Below are 22,956 nucleotides of genomic sequence, written 5' to 3' on the forward strand. Positions count from 1 at the left end.
TGGGAGGTAATGATATAACTTGGGGAAATAAGTGCATGTTTCCCTATCTCTGGTGCCAGTTAAAGTGATTGGTGTTCAAGACTTTCGGAAGCTCTTTGAAAACAACAGGGTTAGTCAGATTCCAGCAATTTACCTTCTGAAGGCTGAGCATGTCTGGGCAGTAGCTGCATAATTTGGATGGAGTCATCACTGATGAGACAGAGTTGGCTCAGCCAGGGAGCACTCATTGCTCTTTTAAACTCTACGGCACCAGGGATGAAGTCACCTTTCTTCTTTTAAAACCAACAGATTTGCCCTGTAAGTCCCTCTCACTTCTGTTAGAACTTGGTGGTTTTTTTCTACTGCCGATCACCGAGACCTTCTCTCAGGTAAGGAAGCTCTGATTTTGTGAGGTTTCTACCCAGAGAAGCTTGATTTGAGGGGGATTTTGGAAGGCATCTCTGGGTAGAGTTGGAGTCAGGTCAAGGGACACACTATGTGGGGAGGACGGTTGATTCCCAGCCAGCTAGTCTCCACCTGGTGGGCTGGCAGGCTCTGAGCTGGGTGAGCAGAACCCCACGCAGCTCAGAGTTGCAGAGGCAGGTTCTCGAAGTGGGCATGGAAATCTAATCTGGGCTTGGTTTCGGCTGCCTGTTCTGGTAGTTGTATAACAAGCACATTGGTGAAGCAGCTACAAGTGGTCTCCTCTGGGCTGGGGCCATCTAATCGCTTTGCCATCCTTACAATTAGCTTTGTGTTTGGGGTAGAACCCTTCTAGGGTCTTATGGTAAAAGCTGATGTGCAGAAAAGCAGCAGCTCTCTGGGGAGCCTTCATTTGCCTGAATGCTTCCCTTCTTCCTTAGAGTACAGCAGGAGACAAAGGGGCCTAGGCTCCCTGTTGTAACATGCAGGGACCTTGTGTAAACAATGGCTGTGCTGCTATGTGGGGTGGAAGTGTATGAACATGTCTGAGTGCCTGTCCATACAAATTCTAAGAAAAGGAGCATGAGTTTTGGGGTGTGTGTGTGTGTGTGTGTGTGTGTGCGCGTGCATGTGCGTGCGTGTGTGTGTGTGTGTGTGTGTATGTGTATGCAGGTAGACCTGCGGTCCTAGGGACTTGCTAAAATCTCCCTGCAACGCTTTTGATGAGTTATATGAGGCCCTGTCACTGATTGAATCATACAGCTCTTATTAGCTCTGGAAGTCTCAGTAAAGACATCTTGGTTATGACGGAGGCGCCTGCAGGGTGATAAATGGCTTTCGGAGAGAGACGGACTTGAACCACTGGGAAGGGAAAACGTTGAGAATTACAGAGCCTCTTTATTCCTTGACACAGAACCCTGCCACACATGGTGTTCAGTGTGCTCATCTGTAACCTTTGAAGGGAGCAAAAAATCTCATTTAGATAAGAGACGCTTGTTTTGTTTTCAATGCCGTTGCATACTGGCTGCCAGCTCTTGCTTACATGTTAACCTCAAACTTGGCATGCCCAGAACTCATCCTTACCTAAAATCTGCTCTCCTTTCTGTTCCCCTAGCTCAGCAGAAAGCTCCTGTTTTCCCATAACAGATTTCTAGACTTCATCTTTGACCCCTCCTTCATCCTCGCACTTCCACGTCCAGTTTGGCAGCACATCTGAAATTCTGCCTCCATATTATCTCTCAAAGTCATCCATTCTTCCATTTCCATGGCTCTTTTCATAGTGTAAGCCACGATTACCCCCCTTCCGGGAATATGGGAACCTCTCATCCAGGCTTTTTCTCTCTTCTGACCTTCCCAGTACAGCCAGCATGATTCTGCGATGGTCAATCAGCACCTGCACAATCCAATCAATCACTAATCTGGTGATCCTGCCTTCTTAATATCCCTCAAAATTTTCCCATCTCTCCCTCTCACCACTGTTACCTTGGTCCGACCCACCAACCCCCTTTCCCTGAGTTATTATGATAGCCTTGAAGCTGACCTCCCTGCTACCAGTAGAAGACACTTCAAAGTTCTTACGTTTCCAAGCTTCCAAAGGACATGTTGTACAAGAGAAGAACTTGAAGCACTTATTACGCTATCTGGGGTTTAGAAGCATCAGCATTTTTACAACTTTTGTAGATGCTTTGAGGAGGGAGACAGAGAGAATGCGGGAAGGTGGGGGATGGATACTGCAGTGGGAAGATATGGTCTGAGGAATATGTCAAGCTCATGCCTTGGTACTATGCAGATTTACATTTGAATCCCAGCTCCTTTTCCTGGTGTGGCTGAGACCAAATTGGTAAGCCTTCTTGAGACTCATTTTCCTCCACTGTGAAATGGAATGGAAATAATAATGCCAACATCACTAGGTGAATGTAACAGTTAAATGAGAAGGCTCTGAAACCCAGCAAGCTCTGAAACCTAGCAATTAAGAATTTTTAGTTCTTTTCCTTCTTTCCGTTCCTTTTAAGGCTTATAATCTCTAACTATCATGTATCTTGGATGTATCTGCGTGTGTGTGTGTGTGTGTGTGTGTGTAATTATCTGTTTTTGGCACAGTGGGAAGAAGGAATGGCAAAGAAATACATGAGAACTCTCTTAAAAGAATTTGCAGTTTACTTAAGGAGGTAAAGCAAACCTCCATAGTATAAAAACATCTATAAAACAAGCTTTCTGCAGTTGTCATGTGTATACTACCAGTTGAGTACATACGCAGGAAGGGCTTGTGCAAACAGGTCTGTGAATACTTGTAGAAAGCGTGTAAGTAGATCCGTATCAAGCAATTTTAGATTTCAGATCATTGGGGACTTTAGAATCGTCAGCCTCTCTGATGTTGAAGCAAAACTTCCCAGAAGACTTTATACTTTTAGAGTGACTTAAGGACATGCAGATTAAGTGACACACAGCGTGTCTGAGACTTTACGCATTCATTTGTTCATCAAAATGATGAACATTTACTGAGCACCTATTCTGTGCCATATCCTATGCTGTACAATTTCTTTGCAATCCTTCCATAGGACATGGATGATAACTCTCCTGTTGAATTCCAGGTAGCCTTAGGGAATTGTTTGACCAATAAAATAAAAAGAAAGTGACATTGGGGATATCCATGGCTAGGTTCTAAGGAGCTTTGCAGCTTCCTTCTGGGGATTCTTGGCTTCCTCACTCTGGGGGAGGACAACCATTATGTAAAGTCATGTTGTGGGTAATCTGGGTCTTGGGGAAGGGGTGGAGGGGGGAGCACTGATTCGTAACATTTGCCAGTTTTCATAGTATGAGTACTCCCTCCCACCATGGCTGATTTCAGGCTATCAAAGTGATAGCACCAAATGCACAGTTGGAAAGAAATACACAGAATTGGCTCTTATAGGCTGGTAGGAATCAGCCTCAGTGTGTGGCTGCCAATTCCTCTGAGACTGCCATGATGCGAGAAAGCTAGCTAGGTGGACAGGCTACATGGGGAGAAGCCCAACCAGACCCAGACTTCCAACCATTAGGCTCCAGTAATGAAGACTTCAGATGAGTCCAGATTCGGCTACTAGCTAAGTGCAGCTGGATGGAGGACCCTCTCTGGGAACTGCTCAGCTCAGTTCCAATGACCCACAGAACCCTAAGAGATAACAATTTATATCATCTAAGTTCAGAGGTGGTTGTTCTGTGGCAAAAGATAACTGGAACAAGGTCGTAGTCTTGTTTCTGCAGAAACCAGCCTGGATGAAGCCCCCCAGGGAGTGTGGAGGAGTAGAGGAGTCTATCCAGAGAATTTTTTGCTCATATCTCAGGCCTCAGATCACAAAGGAGAAAAAGGCCTGAGGAAGAGACTCAACTACTTTACCAACTAGTTTTACTGTTATAACTAAATCTGTGAAAAACAATTCTTTTACACACACACACAGACACACACGTACACTTACCTCTCTCATCTTCTGCTTCCATCACTGCCCAAAGCTTTGCCTGATCACTACTTGCTCTTTGGGCTCCATTTCATCTTCCATGGATGGAAGATGGGGATCCGCGGGGAGGGGGAGAAGCAGACAGAACAGACCAATCAGAAGTCAAGGAAATACCCCAGCCCTGAGGGCTGGTGGCAAGCCACTGAGACCCCTAGGTAAGACCCGCAAAAGAGGAATTGAAACAGGAGGCTTGGGGAAGATCCATGGATGAGTGGTTAAAGCATGAATTTTGATATCACATGACATGGATGCCAATCTGCCTTCTGACATTTTCTAACTGGCTGACCTTGGAAAATATGTCTCAACATCTCCATTCTTGGTTTCTTCATCTTTAAGATATGAATATAATGCCATCTCACAGAGTTCTCATGAAGATGACATGAGATGATGTTTGTAGAGTGCTTAGCACCTGAAGATGTCATGTTGAATTAGCAGCAGTTAACAGTAGTAGCAGTAGTGGTAGCGTTGGAGTCACATTGGTGGTACTGTTGACACAAGTTCCAAAGCCACAGGCTCCTTGGTAAGCCCTGAGCTTTAGTCCATCTGTCACACAACAGGTGCCCAAAGCGAGTATTCGATAAATACATCTGACTGAATATCTAAATTTGGAATATTCTACCGTCATTTTTAACAAAGATTTTATTTATCTACTATTTGAGAGAGAGAGAGAGAAAGAGAGAGAGAGAGTAGAGTGAGGGGGGAGAGGTGGAGCGAGAGGGAGAAACAGACTCCCACTGAGCAGGAGGGCTATCATATGGTTCGACCTCAGGACCCTGGGATCACAACCTGAGCCAAAGGCAGACACTCAACCCACGAAGCCACCCAGGCACCCCTATCATTTCTTTCTTATCATCCCCCAAATAAATTTCCAAGGGCTTAAAAAGCCCAAGTATGTATTATTTCTCCTTCAAGTGTGCAGTATGAACCAAGACCATATTTTCTCATTTCTTATGAGTCCTCTTCATACCTTCTACTGTGTAATAGGTAGCTGAGTTGTTCAGTGCTCAATATATTTTAACTATTATTATTTTTAAAATTCTATTTAAGGACAAATTGAAGTTGGGTGACTTATGCTGGGGTCCTGGATCCAGGGTACCCCAGAAATCTTAAGGTTACCCATTTACAGATGCCACCACTTTGGTAGGACAGTCAGGGTGAAGGATAACATGATTCTTGAGAGCAAAATCTGAGTGTTAAGTTCTCTTGCTTTATTTATACTTTGTGAACAAGAGTCACTAAAATTTTAATCTATGCACTGACTTTAGGCAGACTTGTCTCATGAAATTTATGGTTAGTCCAGTCATGTGGATTTTTTTAAACAAAGAATGATGCAAATATTCTGTTGAAGAATAGCTGAATTGTGTGTTTTTTTAAAAACTTGTAATATGAAATATTTATAGATTGTGAGTGTGTGCCTGCTTTGCTCTGCCTCTGATAATGTTAACACTTTATGTAACTATAGTATAGTATCAAAACTGATTGTGCCAACTGACATTGGCACAATCAAGAGACCTTATCAATTAGAGTTTATCACAGGTTTTATCAGTTATACATGTACTCATTTGTGTGCATGTACGTAGTTATGTGTAATTTTTTATCATGTTAACTTTATGTAACTACTACCATAATCAAGATACAAAACTGTATCATCACCACAAGGCTCCCTTCTACAACCTCTTTGAATCTACCACTCATTCTTAACCCTTTGAAACCTTCAGTCTGTTGTCCATCTCTGTAAGTTTATTATAGGAGCACTATATAAATAGAATCATGCAGTATTTAAGGATTTTTAAATTTATTTATTGAGAGAGCGGGAGAAAGAGAAAGAGCACGAGTTGGGGGCAGTGCAGAGGGAGAGGGAGGAGCAGGCTCCCCTCTGAGCATGGAGCTGGAAGTGGGCAGGGCTCCATCCCAGGACTTGGGATCATGACCTGAGCCAAAGGCAGACACTTAATAGACTGAGCCACCCAGGGGCCCCAGAATCATGCAGTATTTACACCATGCATGAGATTGACTTTTTCCACTCAGCATAATTTCCCTGAGATCCATCCAGGTTGTTGCATGTATTAATAGTTGATTCTTTTTTGTTGCTGAGTAGTATTCCACAGCACAGATGTACCACGGTTTGTTTAATCATTCACCCACTGGAGGACCTTAGGGTAGTTTCCAGCTGGGGATTATTCCACATAAAGCTGCTGTGAACATTTGTGTGCAAGTTTCTGTGTGAGTGTAAATTGTCATTTCTCTGGGATAAATGGCTGAGAGTAGAGTATCTGGGTCTTCTGGGTAAGTCCATTTCTAGTTTGAAAATGAATTGCCAAATTATTTTCTAAAGTGGCCATAATCTTTTGCATTGTACGAGTAATGGAGTTTTTCTGCATCGTCATCAGCATTTGGTGTTATCACTATGTTTAAGCCACTCTAATAGGTGGGTAGTGATATCTCATTGAGATTTTAATTTGCATTTCTCTAATGGCTAATGGTGTTGAACATCTTTTCATGTGCTTATTTGCCATCTGTGTATCTTCTTCAGTGAAATTTCTATTAATGTTTTTTGCTCATTTTCTAATTGGATTGTTCTTTTACTGTTGGGTTTTGGGAGTTCTTTATATATTCTAGAGACATGTCCTTTCTCATATGTGCAGTTTAAAATATTTCCTCCCTCTCTGTAAATAGGATTTTTCATGGAGTAAAAGTTTTTAATTTTCATGAAGTCCAATTTATCAATTTTTCATTTTATGGAAAAATTTCATTTTTTTTCTCTTAGTACAAAGTAAAAGAACTAGTCCTCAAAGATTTTATCCTATCTTTTTCTAGAAGCCTTGCAGTTTTACATTTAAGCCTGTAATCTGTTTTAAAATAAATTTTGTATAAGGAATTGGGTTGTATAATTGTTTGGGTTGAAGCATGGTACCAAACCCAAACACTATACAGAAAAAGATTGGTATATTTAAATACATAAAGTGTGTATAAAACATATAGACAAAAATAGTATAAATGAAATAAAAATACAAATGACAGAAAAGTTATTTGCAGTACCTATATAACATAGTAAAATATATTTTCCTAAATATAAATTTCCTAAAATTTAAGTAGTACATCAAAAAAAAAAATTGAGTAAACATGGATGAAGCACATCAACAGGCTGCTTGGAAGAAAAGAAATACAAATGGCCAATAAACTTAAGAAGGGATGATAAGCCCCCAATTTAAGAAACACAAATTAAAAGTGAGAAAACTTGCCTCTTTTTTATTACAAAAGAATTATAAAATTAACGTGCATCACAAAAAATATAAAAAACATAAAAAGTATATAATGTTAAATGAATGTTTCCTTCAAAGCCTCATCATATCCTCCCAAGACTGAAATCTTTCTTCAGATTATTTCTAATAATCTCTATGAAAAGTTTGCTCTTCCTTCCAGCTCTTTCTCTGGGTGATTAGAAGTGTGTCTGTATGTGCATATGTGTATGTGTTTCCTTCTTATACATATTAGATTGTCTTTGCAAATTATTTTGCACCTGGCTTTCTACAATTCACATCACAATCATAACTTTTCATTTAGACTCTTAAAGTCACCTAATTTGTTTAAATGGCTGCCTAGGATTTAAAGTATAACTGCACTTTATTTTATGTAACTATTTATTGAGAGGCATTCAAGTGTTTCCTTTTTTCTTTCATTACAGGGAATGCTGCGTTGTGTATGTATCTTTGTATTCACTTGGTTTATAGTGTTCTGTAGAATAGATACTCAGAAGTGAAATTGCTGGATCAAAGGACACATGAATTTTATATTAGAGAATATGCCCCCCCCAAAAAAAGAAGAAGAAGAATATGCCAAATTGCCATTTTAAAAGCTTTCCAGGGCAGCCCCGGTGGTTTAGCGGTTTAGCGCCACCTTCAGCCCCGGGCCTGATCCTGGAGTCCCATGTCAGGCTCCCTGCATGGAGCCTGCTTCTCCCTCTGCCTATGTCTCTGTCTCTGTCTCTCTCTCTCTGTCTCTCATGAATAAATAAATAAAATCTTTTAAAAAATCCCTTAACTTTAAAATAAATAAATAAATAAAATAATAAAAGCTATCTCAATTTATTCTTCTACCAAAATGTGAGAATACCTATTTCTTCAAAAAGTCACCATCTCTTGATATTGACCAATGCTTTAGAACACTTTGACAATGTGATAAGTGAAAAAAGTCAGCATTGTTTTAATCTGCATTCTTGGAGTATTGAAATTGAACGTGTTTTTATACATTTATAGTTCATGTCTGTTACTCTGTTGTCAGTTTATAGCTTTGCTTATCTCTCTGTTGATTGTCATTTTCCTATTGCTATGTGAAACTCTTTTATAGTCTGGACATTAATCTCTTTATACATGTTATAAATATCGTCTTCCTTCACTTGTTTTTATTTTACTTTTCTTTATTGTGTCTTTTTTGAGAAGTTTTAATTTTATATAGTACAATCTGTCTATCCTTTATTTTATGACTTCTAGATTTCATATATTAGCAAAGTTTTCCCACTCAGGATCAAGTTATTTCTTCTGATATGCATAGGGATTTGTTTTTATTGTTTAGATCTTTTATTTGTCTTGAATTTATTTATACTGTGAAATAGGAGTCCACCTTAAAAAATAGCCAATTAACTTAGAACTCTTTATTGAATAGTCTATCCTTTCCCCACTGACTTGAAATGCCAATTTTCCCATATGCCAAATCAATGTCACTTATTATTTTGTAAACTTTTTAGTCTATTGGAATAAATAATTTATCTATTCTGCCAACAAATCATGTTGTTTTAATCACTGTAGCTTTATAACTTGTTATATTATAGAAATATACATATTATATATATAAATATAGATATATATTTGAGGTACCTTCCCTCTCAAATCTTGTCATTATTTTTCTTTATCAATAGTTTCTAGATTAATAACCAAGATATGTAAGAGAAAAAGCCAGCCACAGGAAGAAAAGATATGTGTGAGTTTGCATATGCATGCATATGTGTGTGTGTGTATATATATTAACATTCATAAAAATATGTGTATACCCTTGTAAATATATGTGAAAAAGTATGTGCATATATATGTATGTGTGTATTATATACATGTATATATTTGCATAGGCACAGATAATTCTTGGTGGGGCACACCAGACACTATAATTACCTCCAGGGAGTGGGACTGTTGGGGATTCTATTGATGAGTGAGATTTACTCTTCACTTTGCATCATTCCCCACTTCTTATGTATCCTTGGAAAAATCTGCACTTCTTTTGTAGTGAAAAACAGTATAGGACTTTCTCTGCCAGAAACCCAAGCTGCATATTCTGTATATCAGTGTTTCTCAATCACAGCTACACATTAGAATGACTTGGGGAGCTTTTAAAAAGTATAGATGTCAGGGACCAGCCCCAGAGCTTCTGTCTTCATAGCTTTGGGAGAAATCCTGGGCCTCAGTGTATTTTAAAAGGACCCCAGGTGGTGCCAATATGCAGTCACAGTTGAGAACCATTGCTGTAGATGATGTGAGGCTTAAAGGGTCCCCAGAAGGCCACTGCGATGAGGTCTTTTCAGAATATAATTACTTGGAAATGCAACCCAAAGTAATCCATCACTTCTCTGTCAGGCTAAGTGTTGGCATGAGACTGAGTGCAAACAAGTTTGGAGGAGAGTGGTGGAAAAGAATTTTGCCTGAATGTGTGTGAAAGTATCCATCTCTGTGGTAGGCCTTTTTGTTGAAAGGTTTAGACTCATTCAGGCTTCCTCAACACATAAGGGATTCTTTTTTTTTTTTTTTTTTCACATAAGGGATTCTTTTAAAATAATCATGACCATAAAAGATACAGGAATCTCATGGAAAACCAGAAACAGCACGATGGCTGTGCCTCAGAAGCCCGGAATGTGGGTTGGTACTGGAAGGTTCCAAGAGACACTCCAGGAGCCAGGGTTACTTGGAGACCCTCCTCTAGGAGACTTTCAAAATTCTTTCATCTGGAGAATTGCTTTGTTAAAATGAAATGGCTTTTGGAAGCCTAATCTGGGAAACAGATCAAAGAGGAAATTAAAGAAGCCTGAGGATTGACTAGAAACCCAATGTTATTGTAGCTCTGCTCCTTATGTGTGTCTTCCTCTAATGCTTCTCCCCAGCGGTTGACTGATTCTGCATCTGTATTCCTGACAGAGGATCTAATTGACCCAGCTAGTCTGCAGTGGTCAGTCCCTGGCTGGGTGGGCTTTTTCACACCAGGTAACTGCAGAGATGGATCGAATCGTTCATGGTGTCCTGTGCTTACCATCCCTGGTCACTGGAGCCAAAGAGGGTACGGGGAGGAAAAGTGAGCGCATGAAACAGCCTTGGGGTTGCAGGGAGAAGGTGTGGGCGAGACAGTTTCCCTTAGAATGAGAGAGTGGGGAGAACATGGATCATTATTAAGATGTAGAGGCCAAGGGGATCCCTGGGTGGCGCAGCGGTTTGGCGCCTGCCTTTGGCCCAGGGCGCGATCCTGGAGACCCGGGATCGAGTCCCGAGTCGGGCTCCCTGCATGGAGCCTGCTTCTCCCTCTGCCTGTGTCTCTGCCTCTCTCTATGTCTATCGTGAATAAAAAAAAAAAAAAAAAAAAAAAAGCCCTAAGTTTGTCTCAGCGAATGCTACATTGGAGGATGCTTTCTTGTGGGGTTTGAAGCTGCTTCAATTCAAACCAAAGTGTATCAACCCGTCAGGAATGGATAGGTGGCCCTTGCATTCTGAATATCTCTAAAGGTCTTGTTTAGCTCTACTAATTTGGGCTTTTAAAAGGTCTTAACAGCCTAGGAATTCAGGAGAATGGAAATCATTTTCCCTTGGGATTAGGTCTGGGCCTTAGGTGGCTGCAGAGCCCTTGAGATGTGGCTCGTGCAAATTGACAGGTGCTGTAAGTGAAAATACACACCTGAGTTTGAAGCCTTGATATGAAAAAAAAAAGAAATCTCATATTGTCATTAGTACTTTTTTATACAGATTATATGTTGAAATACTATTTTGAATATAGTGGATTAAATAAATATATATTATTAAAACTAATTTCACCTGTATTGTTACTACTTTTAAAAATTTAGATAAAAAAATGTTAATTATACATGTGGCTCAAATTTTCTTTCTAACCAACAGTCATCTTAGATGGTGACTCTGAGGGGTACCTGGGTGGCTCAGTTGGTGAGCATCTGCCTTCAGCTTAGGTCATGGTCCCAGGGTCCTGGCTCAGTGAGGAGTCTCCCTTTCCCTCTCCCTCTGCTGCTTCCCTTGTTTGTGCTCTCTCTCTCTCTCTGTGTCAAATAAATAAATAAAATATTTAAAGAAAAAATACGGTAGCTCTGACATCTTCCCCTGCAGAGGTTTGTAAAGATCTGTATATGAGGGGCACCCAGGTGGCTCAGTCAGTTAAGCATCTGCCTTCAGCTCAGGGTCATGAGATCGAGCTACACATCAGGCTCCCTGTGCATCCAGCTGGAAGACTGCTTCTCTCTCTCTCTCTCTCCAAAATCAATAAATAAATCTTTAAAAAAATCTGTATATGAATGACAGTCTTTTGCAGCGGGGCCCACTTTAATACCTGGTTCTCAATCAGAGCTGTGCCAGTTTGGTTTATCATCAGAGCTGCAGTAATTTGTATTATTCTGGCTCCTTGTCTCTGTCTCCTAGAATGCAGCCCAATTCCTGTTCTCAAACAGAACCACTTAATCTTCTCCTGTGGTTTCCCAATAACCCACACGGAGGTGGCATTGTTTCTGGCTCTGCCTGAGCAAGTTCTGATGCAACTTTTCTCTGCCTCTTGGCCTCTCTTGCTCCTTCCTGTCTCGTTGTCCCCCTGCCTTCCTAGGACTGGTGCACAGCAGGTGTTTCACATGGGTACTCTCAGGCACTTTTTACACATGTCCTTTCCCTGCAAGTGCATTCCAGTCAGCAGCTTTGCTTTAGGGACAGATGACTGTTTCCTAATGCCCTGTCACAGTTCATCCTGTTTCCCCCGGGAATGAAGTTTGCAGATGGGACTCAGTCACTTCTGGAAGTGTATCTGTTTTAGGAGTTCATAATGATTTTAATAAAACCAACTACTACCACCATTTTTTGGGCCAGAATCTATACTAGGTACATTACAGATATGTTGCATTTAATCCCTATAACAACCCCACAGAGTGTGTGCTGTGATCCCCAATTAGAGATGGGGAAAATGAGGGTCAGCAAAGTTATATACCTTTCTCTAAGATCACTGCTAGAAAATGGTGGACCTGGGACTCAAATCTACATCTGTCCCCAAAGTCCTTGTTCTTACCCCAGTTTAGACTATAAAATACTGCCTCCCACATGCTATGCCACCTCCCAAGTTGGGCAACTACAAGTTGGAATTCAATGCTGCATGGCAGGTGATATCTCTAAGCAAATTTGCTGAATGAAGACCGTGCTATGTGCTTGTATATTGATGATTCTCTAGTTGACATATGATTTTCCCAAAACTCTGAGAAAGCTAGAATAATAATAGACTTTATAAGCCCTAATTCACACACTAGAAAAACCAAGCTCCAGGGAGATGAGATGATTTGTGCAGGGTCACTAGGTTAAGAAACTAACCCGAGCCACATGAGAACCCAATTTTCTTGAAATATTTATTTTCCTTTATTTTACTTCATCACTGTATACTTAGGCATTGTGCTGCCTGGCTGGCAGAATGTGGAGACAAATCTTTTGTTGTGATTGCTGATAGAACCTTGGGTTATGTGAAGAGTTTGCATGTACAAACTCATTGGAGTCTCCCAGCTGTAGGTATGCAGGGGCATTCACCTAACAAGCATTGCCTGAAGCCACACGTCCGGCCAGGCATCAGGCTACTGGGCGACTGATAGCAATGGAAGTGGGGATAAGACATGACTTTGTCCTAAGGAAACCACCTCCTGCTGGGCATAGCAATCATCTTGTAAAGAGAATATTATCACCCAGCCGAAAAGCATTGTCCTGATGGAATATAAAATGTTCTGCAAAGCACAAAGGGAGGAGGAAACAACTCTGCCTGGAAAGGTTTCATGGCAGAAGGGACTTCTGAGTTTGGTCTCAGTGGACTGACTTTAGAGATGAAAAGCCTGAGTCACTGAGAGTTCTGCAAAGAACCTCATTATTTTATAAAACTTCATTAGGTTTCCTAAAAATATGCTTGTTGGAGTAGCTCCTCAGAGAGTAGTAGCATAAATTATTTATTGGAGTACTTAAAATATTAACATCAATATATTCCACCATACCTTCACAAATACTCTGCTTAGTTAGATGAGCCCATTTGAAATAATGGTTTTTAAGTTACTCAAACTTTCCAATTCTACAAAGCTCTAGTTGACATATGAAACAAATAAGAATCCCAGAAGAATCATGTCAACTCTTTAAACATCAGCCCCTTCAGACAGAGGAAAACTCTGTGTTTTTAGCATTTCATGTCCTTTTATTCATGTAAAGAGATATTTTCTTATACAGTGGATACTTAAGAGTACTCTTTTTTTCCAAGTATAAGAGTTTTGTATTGTATGTGCTGTTGAATAAGTCTAAATGTAGACTCTGATGTGTTTGGTTTATTTGGAGATGGAAAGAAAAGAACCTTCCAAATTTAGAAATTTAAATTCATTAGAGCCAAACTCTTGGGGCTGCCCAAGAGAAGACTGTCCTCTATGCTACTGTGGTCCACAAGGTTGCTTGTGATTGAATTTTTCTGATAGATGATACTAGTACAATAGACTGAATATTTGTGTCCCTCCAAATTGGCAAGTTGAAGGGCTAATCCTAAATGTCATGATATTAGAAGGTGGAGCCTTTGGGATGTGATTGGGTCATGAGAGTGGAGCCCTCATGCAAGGGATTAATGCCCTTAGAAACAGAACCCCTGAGAGCTCTCTAGCCCCTTCTGCCATGTCAAAGTGCAATGAGAAGTCAGCAGTTTGCAACCAAAAGGGAGTCCTCACCAGAACCTGATCATCCTGGCACCCTAATCTTAGACTTTCAGCCTCAAGAACCATAAGAAATAAATTTCTGGTTTTTATAAGCCACCCGGTCAATGGCACTTTGTTATAGCATCCCAAATTGACCTGATCCTAGATAATGGAGGTGTTAGCTAGAAATTTCCAGTTGAGAAGAAAAATCCCATCATGGAACCTCTTCCCTTTTGTGCTTCAGTTTAGTTGTTTTGCTTGTTTTCTGGGTGTGACAAGATAGACTTATACCTTCTACTCATCACCAAGATGGAAGGCTCCTTTTGATTCCTGAGTTCTTGAAGAAGGCCCAGATATGCAAGACTTAGGAGAGCATCAGGACTAGGGTAAAATCTTGATATTCCTGGAAGAGTATCTTATTTTAAAGACTTTGAAGAACAGAAGAAGGGGTAGGAGTTTATAAAAACGCTCAGCAGTACTGAGGATTGTGGGTGAATATCAATATTTTAAGAAGTTAAAGATGAAGTGCTTGACAAAAGTGTTCATAAATATAATGGGCTGCATGGAGAGAAAGGGAGCTCCCTCCCATTGGTACTATTTAATTACAAGCTGGGTAGTCATCTACCGGCAAGTCATGCATAAGGAAAGGGTTGAACTAAAGGTCCTAAGAACCCTACCAAATTCTAGATTCTATTATTACCAATCCCTGGTTTACCTTGTGCATGCCTCTATGCTTGCACTTTGTGTGTTATTCTCTAATGATATGTTTAGGTGTCTGTCTCCCCAACAAGGTTGAAAACTCCTTGAAGGAAGAAGGATTTTTACCCTGTGCCATCCCAAGCATTTAGCACAGTAACCAGAACATAGGAGATACCAAGTAAATATGTATCAAGTGAGTAAATGAATGAATTGTATAGATTTATATTAGTTTATATATATATAGTGTAAGTTATATATATCTTGATTGGTAGAATAAGTCATTCGCAAGTGAACTTGGTTGCTGTAAGGGTGTTCATATTCCTTAGAACCCCTGGTTCCTTGAATACCAGGACGATGCAATATGCCATGTGATTCCCCAAATATGACACATCTATGTAATCTATTCCTTCTCTACAGCTGGAGCTGTATTATGGCAGTTTAGGCGGCGTCAAGGCATGACCAGGGTTTTTCTGAATTTGTATTCCTAGATCTAGTCCCACTGCCAGCAATGACCCTAGAGATGTTGGCTAGAGGTCTGGGTATGATTCGGCTGCAGGAAATGGGCAGGCATCTGCTGTGGATAATCAGAAGTGTGGTTTCATCACAAGCGTGGCGGGGGCGGGGTGGGGAGGAGGCAGGTGTATGAAGGGCAGGGGCTCCACTGGCACGCTGGGCAGAGAAGCAGATATGCAAACCAAAGTGGGAGTGTAAGTGGGAGAATCTCAGCAAGTTAGACTGGAGCAGAAGGTCAGAATGGGGCCAAGAAGCAGAGGCAGATGAGGTGTGGTTTTTAGGTGGAGAAATTGCCACAGAAGCAGAGGAGGTGGGTGAGGTGGCGAAGAGAATACTTTTCCAAAGGAACACATTAAACTGGGATATGTTGGACAAATAGATATGGAGTGTTTACCTTGTGACAGTTGCTGTACAACCGATGACAAATAAGTAGGATCTCTGCTCTCAGGTACATAAACTATGAACTCAACTCTAACGTATTAACAGACACAATACAGTACAGTGTGATACATGCTGCATGGAGGAAGTGCAGGGAAGTGTGTGGGGAACACATAACCACCCCTAAAATGAGATGGAAAGGACAAGTTGTAGTTAGCAAGGTGAGTCAGGAGGAACAACCTTGCTCGAGCTCTAGAATGGCTGGATGAACATACAAAAGATCAAAGCAGGCAGCTCACACAGAGATTGTAAATACTCTGCTATCGTTGGGCATTCTACCTGAAGCAGTTCAGACTTTTTCCTGGAAATAACGAGTCACTGGAATATATTAATCAAGGAGCAACACGATCAGATGTGTGTTTTAGAAATATCACTACCACAAAGTGTGGACACTAGGTGGGAGGAAAGGCAGGCCAGGGACCCACTGGTGTAACTCAGTGGGAGATGATAGTGGCCGAACTGAGAGCAGAGAGAAACAAATGTATTCTTGAGACATCTGAGAGTTAGAATGGACGAAGCATGGTGATTGATCAGATGTGTGATGTGATCAAACAATCCAGGATGGCCTGTTTCTGGCTCAGGCAGCTGGGCAGATGGTTTGCTTTAGAGGCAGCTCTGAAAAGACAGGAGGTCATGTCAATTTAAGGAGACTTCTGGTTGTCGAGGAGCCAAAGAGCTAACCTCCTCAAGTCCAAAGGTCCATTGGTTCCCATATCCTTCTTTCAGGGCAGGCAGGTCTCCTTTGCCAGCTTATCAGTATCTGATATCTGATGAGGGTCCTTGCATACTCCGGTGATTATTGTTTGTGCATCCACTCAATGAAGCGATATTTATGAAAGATCATTGTGTATCCACAGTATCTTGGTATTCCATTGACCCTGGTGTCCAACGATGAGGTGGTTTAGTTCTTCTATTTTTTTCTATGTAATTTTTAGCTTTATCAAAGTTTAGTTGACAAATAATATTCTAAGAAATTTAATACACAAACCTTGGCGATTTGTGTGTACATTGTAAAATGATTCTTCCCATCTCGTTTGCTTATCCATCACCTCACATATTTACCTTTTTTTCTTATGATGAGAGCATTTAAATTCTACTCTTTTAACAAATTTCACTTACACAATACGATGTTATCAATGAGAGTCACTGTGCTGTGCATTAGACCTGCAGACACTATTCATCTTACAACTGGAAGTTTGTACCCTTTTACCAACCTCTCCCTACTTTCTCTACCTCCACCCTGGAAGCCACTTTTCTATTCTTTTTCTAGGAGTTCTACTTTTTAGATTCTACACCAAGTGATATCATGCAGAATTTGTCTCTCTCTTCAGCTTATTTCACTTAGCAAAGCGCCCTCCGGATTTACCGTGTGTGTGTGTGTGTGTGTGTGTGTGTGTGTGTAAATAAAACATATTTACCCAGGGGCACCTGGGCAGCACAGTCAGCTAAGTGTCTGACTCTTGGTTTCAGCTCAGGTTGTGACTTCAGGGTCTCAGGATGCAGCTCCACGTAGGGCTCCGCACTCAGCTCAGAAGTCTGCTGGAGATTCTCTCTCCCACTCTCTCTGCCCTTCCCCCCTGCACATTCTCCCTCTCTCTCTCTCTCTCTCTCTCTCTCAGATAAATAAATAAATCTTAAAAAAAAAAACATTATTCATCCATCAATAAGACACATTGTTTCCATCTGTTGGCTATTATAAATAATGATTCAGTGAACATGTGAATACAGAAGTTCTTGAAAAAGTGCTTTTCAAAGTCAAATTTACAACTGTAGGATTTCATCAGGCTTTCCCACTCATGCCACCCCACTTTATCCTTTAGAGAAAGTATTTCTTCGCACCTCATTCCCAAGGTGGCATAATTTTGACTTTTTAGTTTTTTCTTCATGGACTTAGTCTTTGAGAGAATTTAGCCTTGGATAGAGGTTCAACACTTTATAGAAACCTTGAATAAGTTATGGCCAGAGTTCTGGAAAAGGTTTTCTAGGCTCCACACTTTTGCGAGCAACTCTAAGCCTTCCCATGACCGAAGTGATGGTGTTAGAGTGTCAGTAACAGATGTGATTGCTCGAAGTCTTCCTTGAAATACTTAACATTTGATGCCTTTTCATTTCACATTTTGTGTGTGGCTTTCCCAAGTTGGGGTGTGAAATTCAAACACCAGAGGAACTGGCAGGGTTTGTAGGTCGAATAAAACAATGGGAACCTATGTAGTTCAGATTAAGAAAATAAATGCATGGATGTGAGAATCTAGCCTCACACATCGAGAAGAGACCATCTTACAAATCTGGCTCCTGGGGGCCAGGGGCTGCCTAAGCCCCTAGGCCAAGAGGGATGGGGAAAAACATTGTCTAATTAATCAGTAAAGCTCTATTTTTTGCCAAAGAAAGATATTAGAATCTCTGACTCACTTCTCAAAGATACTGCAAAGATTAATGAAATGGTTTTGAATAATCATTCTACTGCAAATAAATGTTGCTTTTTAAGGATGTAGTATTATTGTTAATAACACTAAAATACAAGATCTTGAATACTTAGATTGTTGGATTAAATGGTGATGCCAGAGTGATCATGGCTCAGGATTAGATTTCCATTCCAGACATGTTTTTAGTTTTGCACAGAGAGCATGTCTTGTTCTGATGGCAGACTATCTGTAGCCTTGATCAGCCACCTCTCACCTGTTCAGGCTAATGTCTCAGTTTGCTAATGGATACATAATACAGCTTTCTCCACCCACTCATGTGGGTGGATAGGTTGCCTTTGTATGTAAAGCATATTATTATAGGCTGCAAGTCTTGGGAGACTGATCAAGCCTTTGACAACATCTGGTGCTAATTCCTTCATTTACAGTTGAGGAAATTAAGCCAGAGAGAGTAAGTGTTTTGCCCCAAATCACCTAGTGGTGCCAGCTCAAGGGCTAAAATCTGGATTTATTGCTAAATCCAATGTTTTCACTATGGCATTGTGCTATATCCCCTCTGGTCTAGGATTCCCTTATAAAACTTTTGGGGGCTTGGATTGAGAACAAATCCTCAGTGAGCCAGTGCCCAGTAAAGTATAATACAATCTTTCGTACCTCCTGGTGTTCTATTAGAGATTTTTGGTTATTTGTTGCAATTCCTGAGAGTACCAGACTCCTCTAGTCGACAGCCAAAAGGCAACAAGTCAATGTGCCATGTCTGCAGTCAGGCAGGCAGTGCAAGAACCTGCAGGGCAGCATTCTAGAGACCATATCAAGCCAGCTGGTCTGATTACAATTAATGATAATCAGTGCCTACCCTAATTAGGCTTATAGGATTTCTGCCCTGGTAGAGATCCCACTTGCTGCATTCCTAGATTAAGTCCATCAGTCATGTTCAATTATTCAGCCATGTCCATTTGAGAACCTGCTACATGCAGAGCTTTATGCAAATCTCATTGAAATGTAAGCAAAAGATTGGTGGCAACTTGTAATTTTTCCAGATATAAGGAGAGATTCCCCAGGCTGGACTTCACAGAGGCAGCCAGTGTGGAGACCTTTTTTTTTTTTTTAAGATTTTATTTATTTATTCATGAGAGACACACACACACACAGAGAGAGAAAGAGAGAGAGAGAGGCAGAGACACAGGCAGAGGGAGAAGCAGGCTCCACACAGGGAGCCTGACGTGGGACTCGATCCTGGGTCCCCAGGATCATGCCCCGGGCCGAAGGCAGCACTAAACCACCAAGCCACCTGGGCTGCCCATGAGGAGACCTTTTTATGAAAGCCAAGGTCTCATGGCATGTGACTTTCTCTCATGGTTTCCAAAGGGGAAATGGAAAACTAACCTCCATGGTCCTCTTTGGCTCTGGTATTTTTCTTTCAAATAATATTTATTATATACCTTTTTCAGACTATAAGAGTAAAGCATGTTTATTGTAGGAAATGCAGAAAATTACAAAGAAAATAAAAAGCACTCATAATTCCAATACCGTTCATAGTTACTTTCATTTTCTTCTTTCTTTTTTTTTTAAGATTTTATTTATTTGTTTGAGAGAGAGAGAGCAGGGGGGAAAGGCAGAAGGAGAGAGGGAGAAGATGACTCCCCATTGAGCAGGGAGCCCAACACAGGGCTCGATCCCAGGACCTTGGGATCATGGCTTGAGCCAAAGGCAGACGCTTAACTGACTGAGCCACCCAGATGCCCCCACCCCGTTTTCTAGTCCAAAATTTTCCAAACTGTGTTTTAGGCATATATAGAAGCATATACCTATTCATTTTCATGAACCTAAGATTCTACTGTATCCTACTCTAAAATTCTAGACGTCTGTAAAACATGCAGAACTCAGCACAGTTCTTTGCTCAAAGCCTGGCATGTGGTAGTTTTGTTAACTGAATGGGGAGGGAAACCATGATGCATGGACTTGACCAGCCTCATTGGAAGATCTCACACTCAGGGCATGCCCAAATCTTGACAACAATCTTTTGCAAACCTAAGAAACATAATGAAATGATTACTTTCCTCCCAGAAAGCTTCTCCTTCCCAGAAGAGCATCAATAATAATTCATCTCCCCCTTTTTTTGTGCTCATTATTTATTTCAGGAGATTCTGTTTGATCTGAGAGCTGCATGTGCAAGAGAGCTGCTGGAAGCATGGACCTCAGTGAAAAATGGCCCTTGGAAGAAGGAACCTGGTTGTCCCATGCTGGAATTCATCACTTTGCCAACACCAGAGGAGGTATGGCTGCTTTGATGTCCTTGATATACGGGGTACTCTTTAACTCCTGCACTCACTGCGTCAACCTAGCTATACTTAGGACGTGCCCGGTGCTATTTGTCTGTTCAAAAGCAGCCAGGTGGAGAGGGGAGGAAGGCACTTTGGAGTCAGGCAGATCTGGGTTCAGATCCTGGATTTCTTACTTATAAGCTACATGGCCTGAGAAAGTTTGTCATTTTCTCGGCCTGAGAAAGTTTGTCATTTTCTCAGCTCTAACGTGAGATAGGAATGCCTACTTCATAGGCCTCCGATAAGGACCGTGAGTAATGCAAGCTGTCGTTTACTGGGCCCTTTCCCTATCCAGGTAGGAAATTAGTCATATACCTCCCAGCACCTAACATGTCTAAGGCACTGTATTCCTGCTTATCTTTTTTTTTTTAAGATTTATTTATTTATTTAGAGAGAAGTGTATATGTGTGTATGTGTATGTGTATGTGTGTGCGCACACACACATGAATGAGGGGAGGAGCAAAGAGAGAGGGAGAGAGAGAATCTCAAGCAGACTCCATGCTGAGTGTGGAGCCATATACGGGGCTCAAAGTCAGGCCCCTGAGATCATGACCTGAGCTGAAATCGTGAATGGGATGCTTCTAGCTGAGCCACCCCAGCAACCCTGTGTTCCTGCTTGTCTCCTCTCCTTTCAACAGCCCTGCAAAAACTGGCATTGAGATTACAGCTGGTATAAACAGAGTAGGTCAGCTCACCTTCCCTTCTTTTTCCCTGCCTGGCATCTAATTAACAGAGCTCAGCATTAAGCGATAGTGATGTTGTAACTTTCCTGGTGTGGAATACACAAATGTAAGAACCATCACCCTCATACAGAGCTGTGGGCCTCTTTCTGGTCTAAGTGTCCACGGCCACCACCATCCCCCAAATCTAATGGAGATTTACTTTGGCGATAGGAGCCACTCTGTGGCTAGGGCAACAAAGGCCACTGAGGTTAATGCGTTCACATGCAGTTTCTAGTAAGGTTATGCCTCCTCATTGTTGTTCATTCCTTCATTTCTTTGTTCATTCGACCAATATTGAACATCTCACCACATCCCAAGCCCTTGGGAGCACAAGAGAACAAGATAGGCATGGAGCTCACTAGGCCACAATCTGCTGTGCCCCATCTCTAAAGTGGGGGTAACTTACGCAGCACTGCACCAGAGTACTCTTCCAGCCAAGGCTATGGCACACAATGGGAGACTGCCCACGGAGAAGGGCAATATTTTGAGAACACTTGGATGAGTTCAGCCAAAAGCCAACAGCTGTTTTCTCCTGACTCTGGCTACCCTGCCTCCCCTAGCCACTTTTTAGAAGTTCTTATGCCAGTAACTCCTCACAGCCCATCGTATATAGTCGAATCTCCTTAGCACCTTAGCTCAATACACAACCCTTCCTCATCAGACCTCTGCCTGCCTCTCTAGACTTATCCCCTGCTGTTCATGACTAAAAACAAACCCCCTCCACTGCCATACTGACCAGCCTCCGGATCCTTGGATACATCCTGCTCTTGCACACTGAGAGCCTCTGCATAGACAGTTCCTACTATTTGCCTTCTGCTCAACAGGTCTCCACTCATCTCTGAACTTCAGTTGATGTCATCTATTCCGAGGCCTCTTCCTGCCGCCACCCACCCATATCACCCTTGGTCCAAATGAGGGGCCCAACCTCTGCGCTGCATAGATTCCTGTGTCACAGCGCCTACTACACTGTGTTGTGACTGTCCCTAACCTGGACAGCCTGTGGGCTTCCGAGGCAGTCTTGTTTTAGTCACCACTGCATCCCTTTCGAAAGCAGCCTAGCAAATAGTTGATGCATGTATATTTACCAGCTGGCTGTCTGGGTGGCTCCATGGGTGAAGCATGTGTAGGACCACACCCTCTGGGTATGTCTGAGAGCCATTGTGGACTATGGCAACCCAACTGGACTGTGTACAAATGCCCCTGGCACCACTGCGTCACTTCACGGGACTTTCAGCACACCCATAGCATTTCCTTCCCTGCTCCAGGTTTATTTGCCAAAATCTGCAAGCAGAGGAGAGGAAGGAAGTAGGTGTGCTTGGTCTGATGGTGCTTTTGTAACCTAGGCAATAGAATCACCCATCATAGAATTTTAGAAACCTTCGAGATCATTGTGACAGACAGATGTCTAAAAACTGCGTGTTGTGACCAACTCCACAAATTACCACATCCCTCCATGAGTTCACTCGGTTTTGTATCTACAGTCTTTGGGGCATGGCTTGCTAGTAGTAAGGGGAACCAGACCTGTGTCTTAGACCTGCCTGATGGGGAGTCACTGTTCTCAGGTAAGTGATAAGCTTCGGGGGCTGATGAAGGAGCTTAGCTCTAGTGGGCAAAATATACCATGATATGTGGTCTTGGTCCAGACGATCAGATCAGTATGTGATAATGGAGGTGGAGACACAGTATGGTAGTGCTGTGTATGTGGGTGAAGCCCGGTGATGAAGAATCTAACTTGCTGAAATTTGGAAATCCTTATAGGCAGCTGCTTTTAGAGCCCTGGGCTGGGGTTCAGGTAAAGGGCTCGGGCCCTAAGAGGAAACTGAACTCAGAAATAAAGTGGAAACCCTGCTGTGCCAAAGCTAAGTCAGAATTGGAGTAATCACCAAAACAAAAACCAAACCAAATCAAAACACAAAACCTGTCATTCATTAGGTTTATACATTGCATCAGACATTATGCCAAGCCTTTTTTGTATAGATATAGATGATCTCGATTCATTCGCAC

At 41.7% G+C, this 22,956-nt stretch overlaps 1 protein-coding gene across 7 annotated transcripts in view; it reads left to right on the top strand.

Moving 5' to 3' along the window:
* Nucleotides 1-247: 247 nt before the first annotated feature.
* Nucleotides 248-22,956, top strand: part of AMOTL1 (angiomotin like 1) — a 146,468-nt gene continuing 123,759 nt past the window's right edge. For 3 of the 7 annotated variants that reach the window (XM_077867486.1, XM_077867494.1, XM_077867492.1), the window contains exon 1: nucleotides 22,326-22,514. In XM_077867486.1, the coding sequence (XP_077723612.1) occupies nucleotides 22,406-22,514 (109 nt within the window). In that variant the 5' untranslated portion in view covers nucleotides 22,326-22,405. Of the gene's footprint in view, nucleotides 369-9,944; nucleotides 10,230-20,047; nucleotides 20,183-22,325; nucleotides 22,515-22,956 lie in introns of those variants that run through there. The other 4 variants (XM_077867487.1, XM_077867490.1, XM_077867488.1 and 1 more) reach the window with 3 other exon arrangements.

The sequence above is a fragment of the Canis aureus genome, chromosome 23 (genome assembly GCF_053574225.1).
Source record: "Canis aureus isolate CA01 chromosome 23, VMU_Caureus_v.1.0, whole genome shotgun sequence".
Classification (NCBI taxonomy): domain Eukaryota; kingdom Metazoa; phylum Chordata; class Mammalia; order Carnivora; family Canidae; genus Canis; species Canis aureus.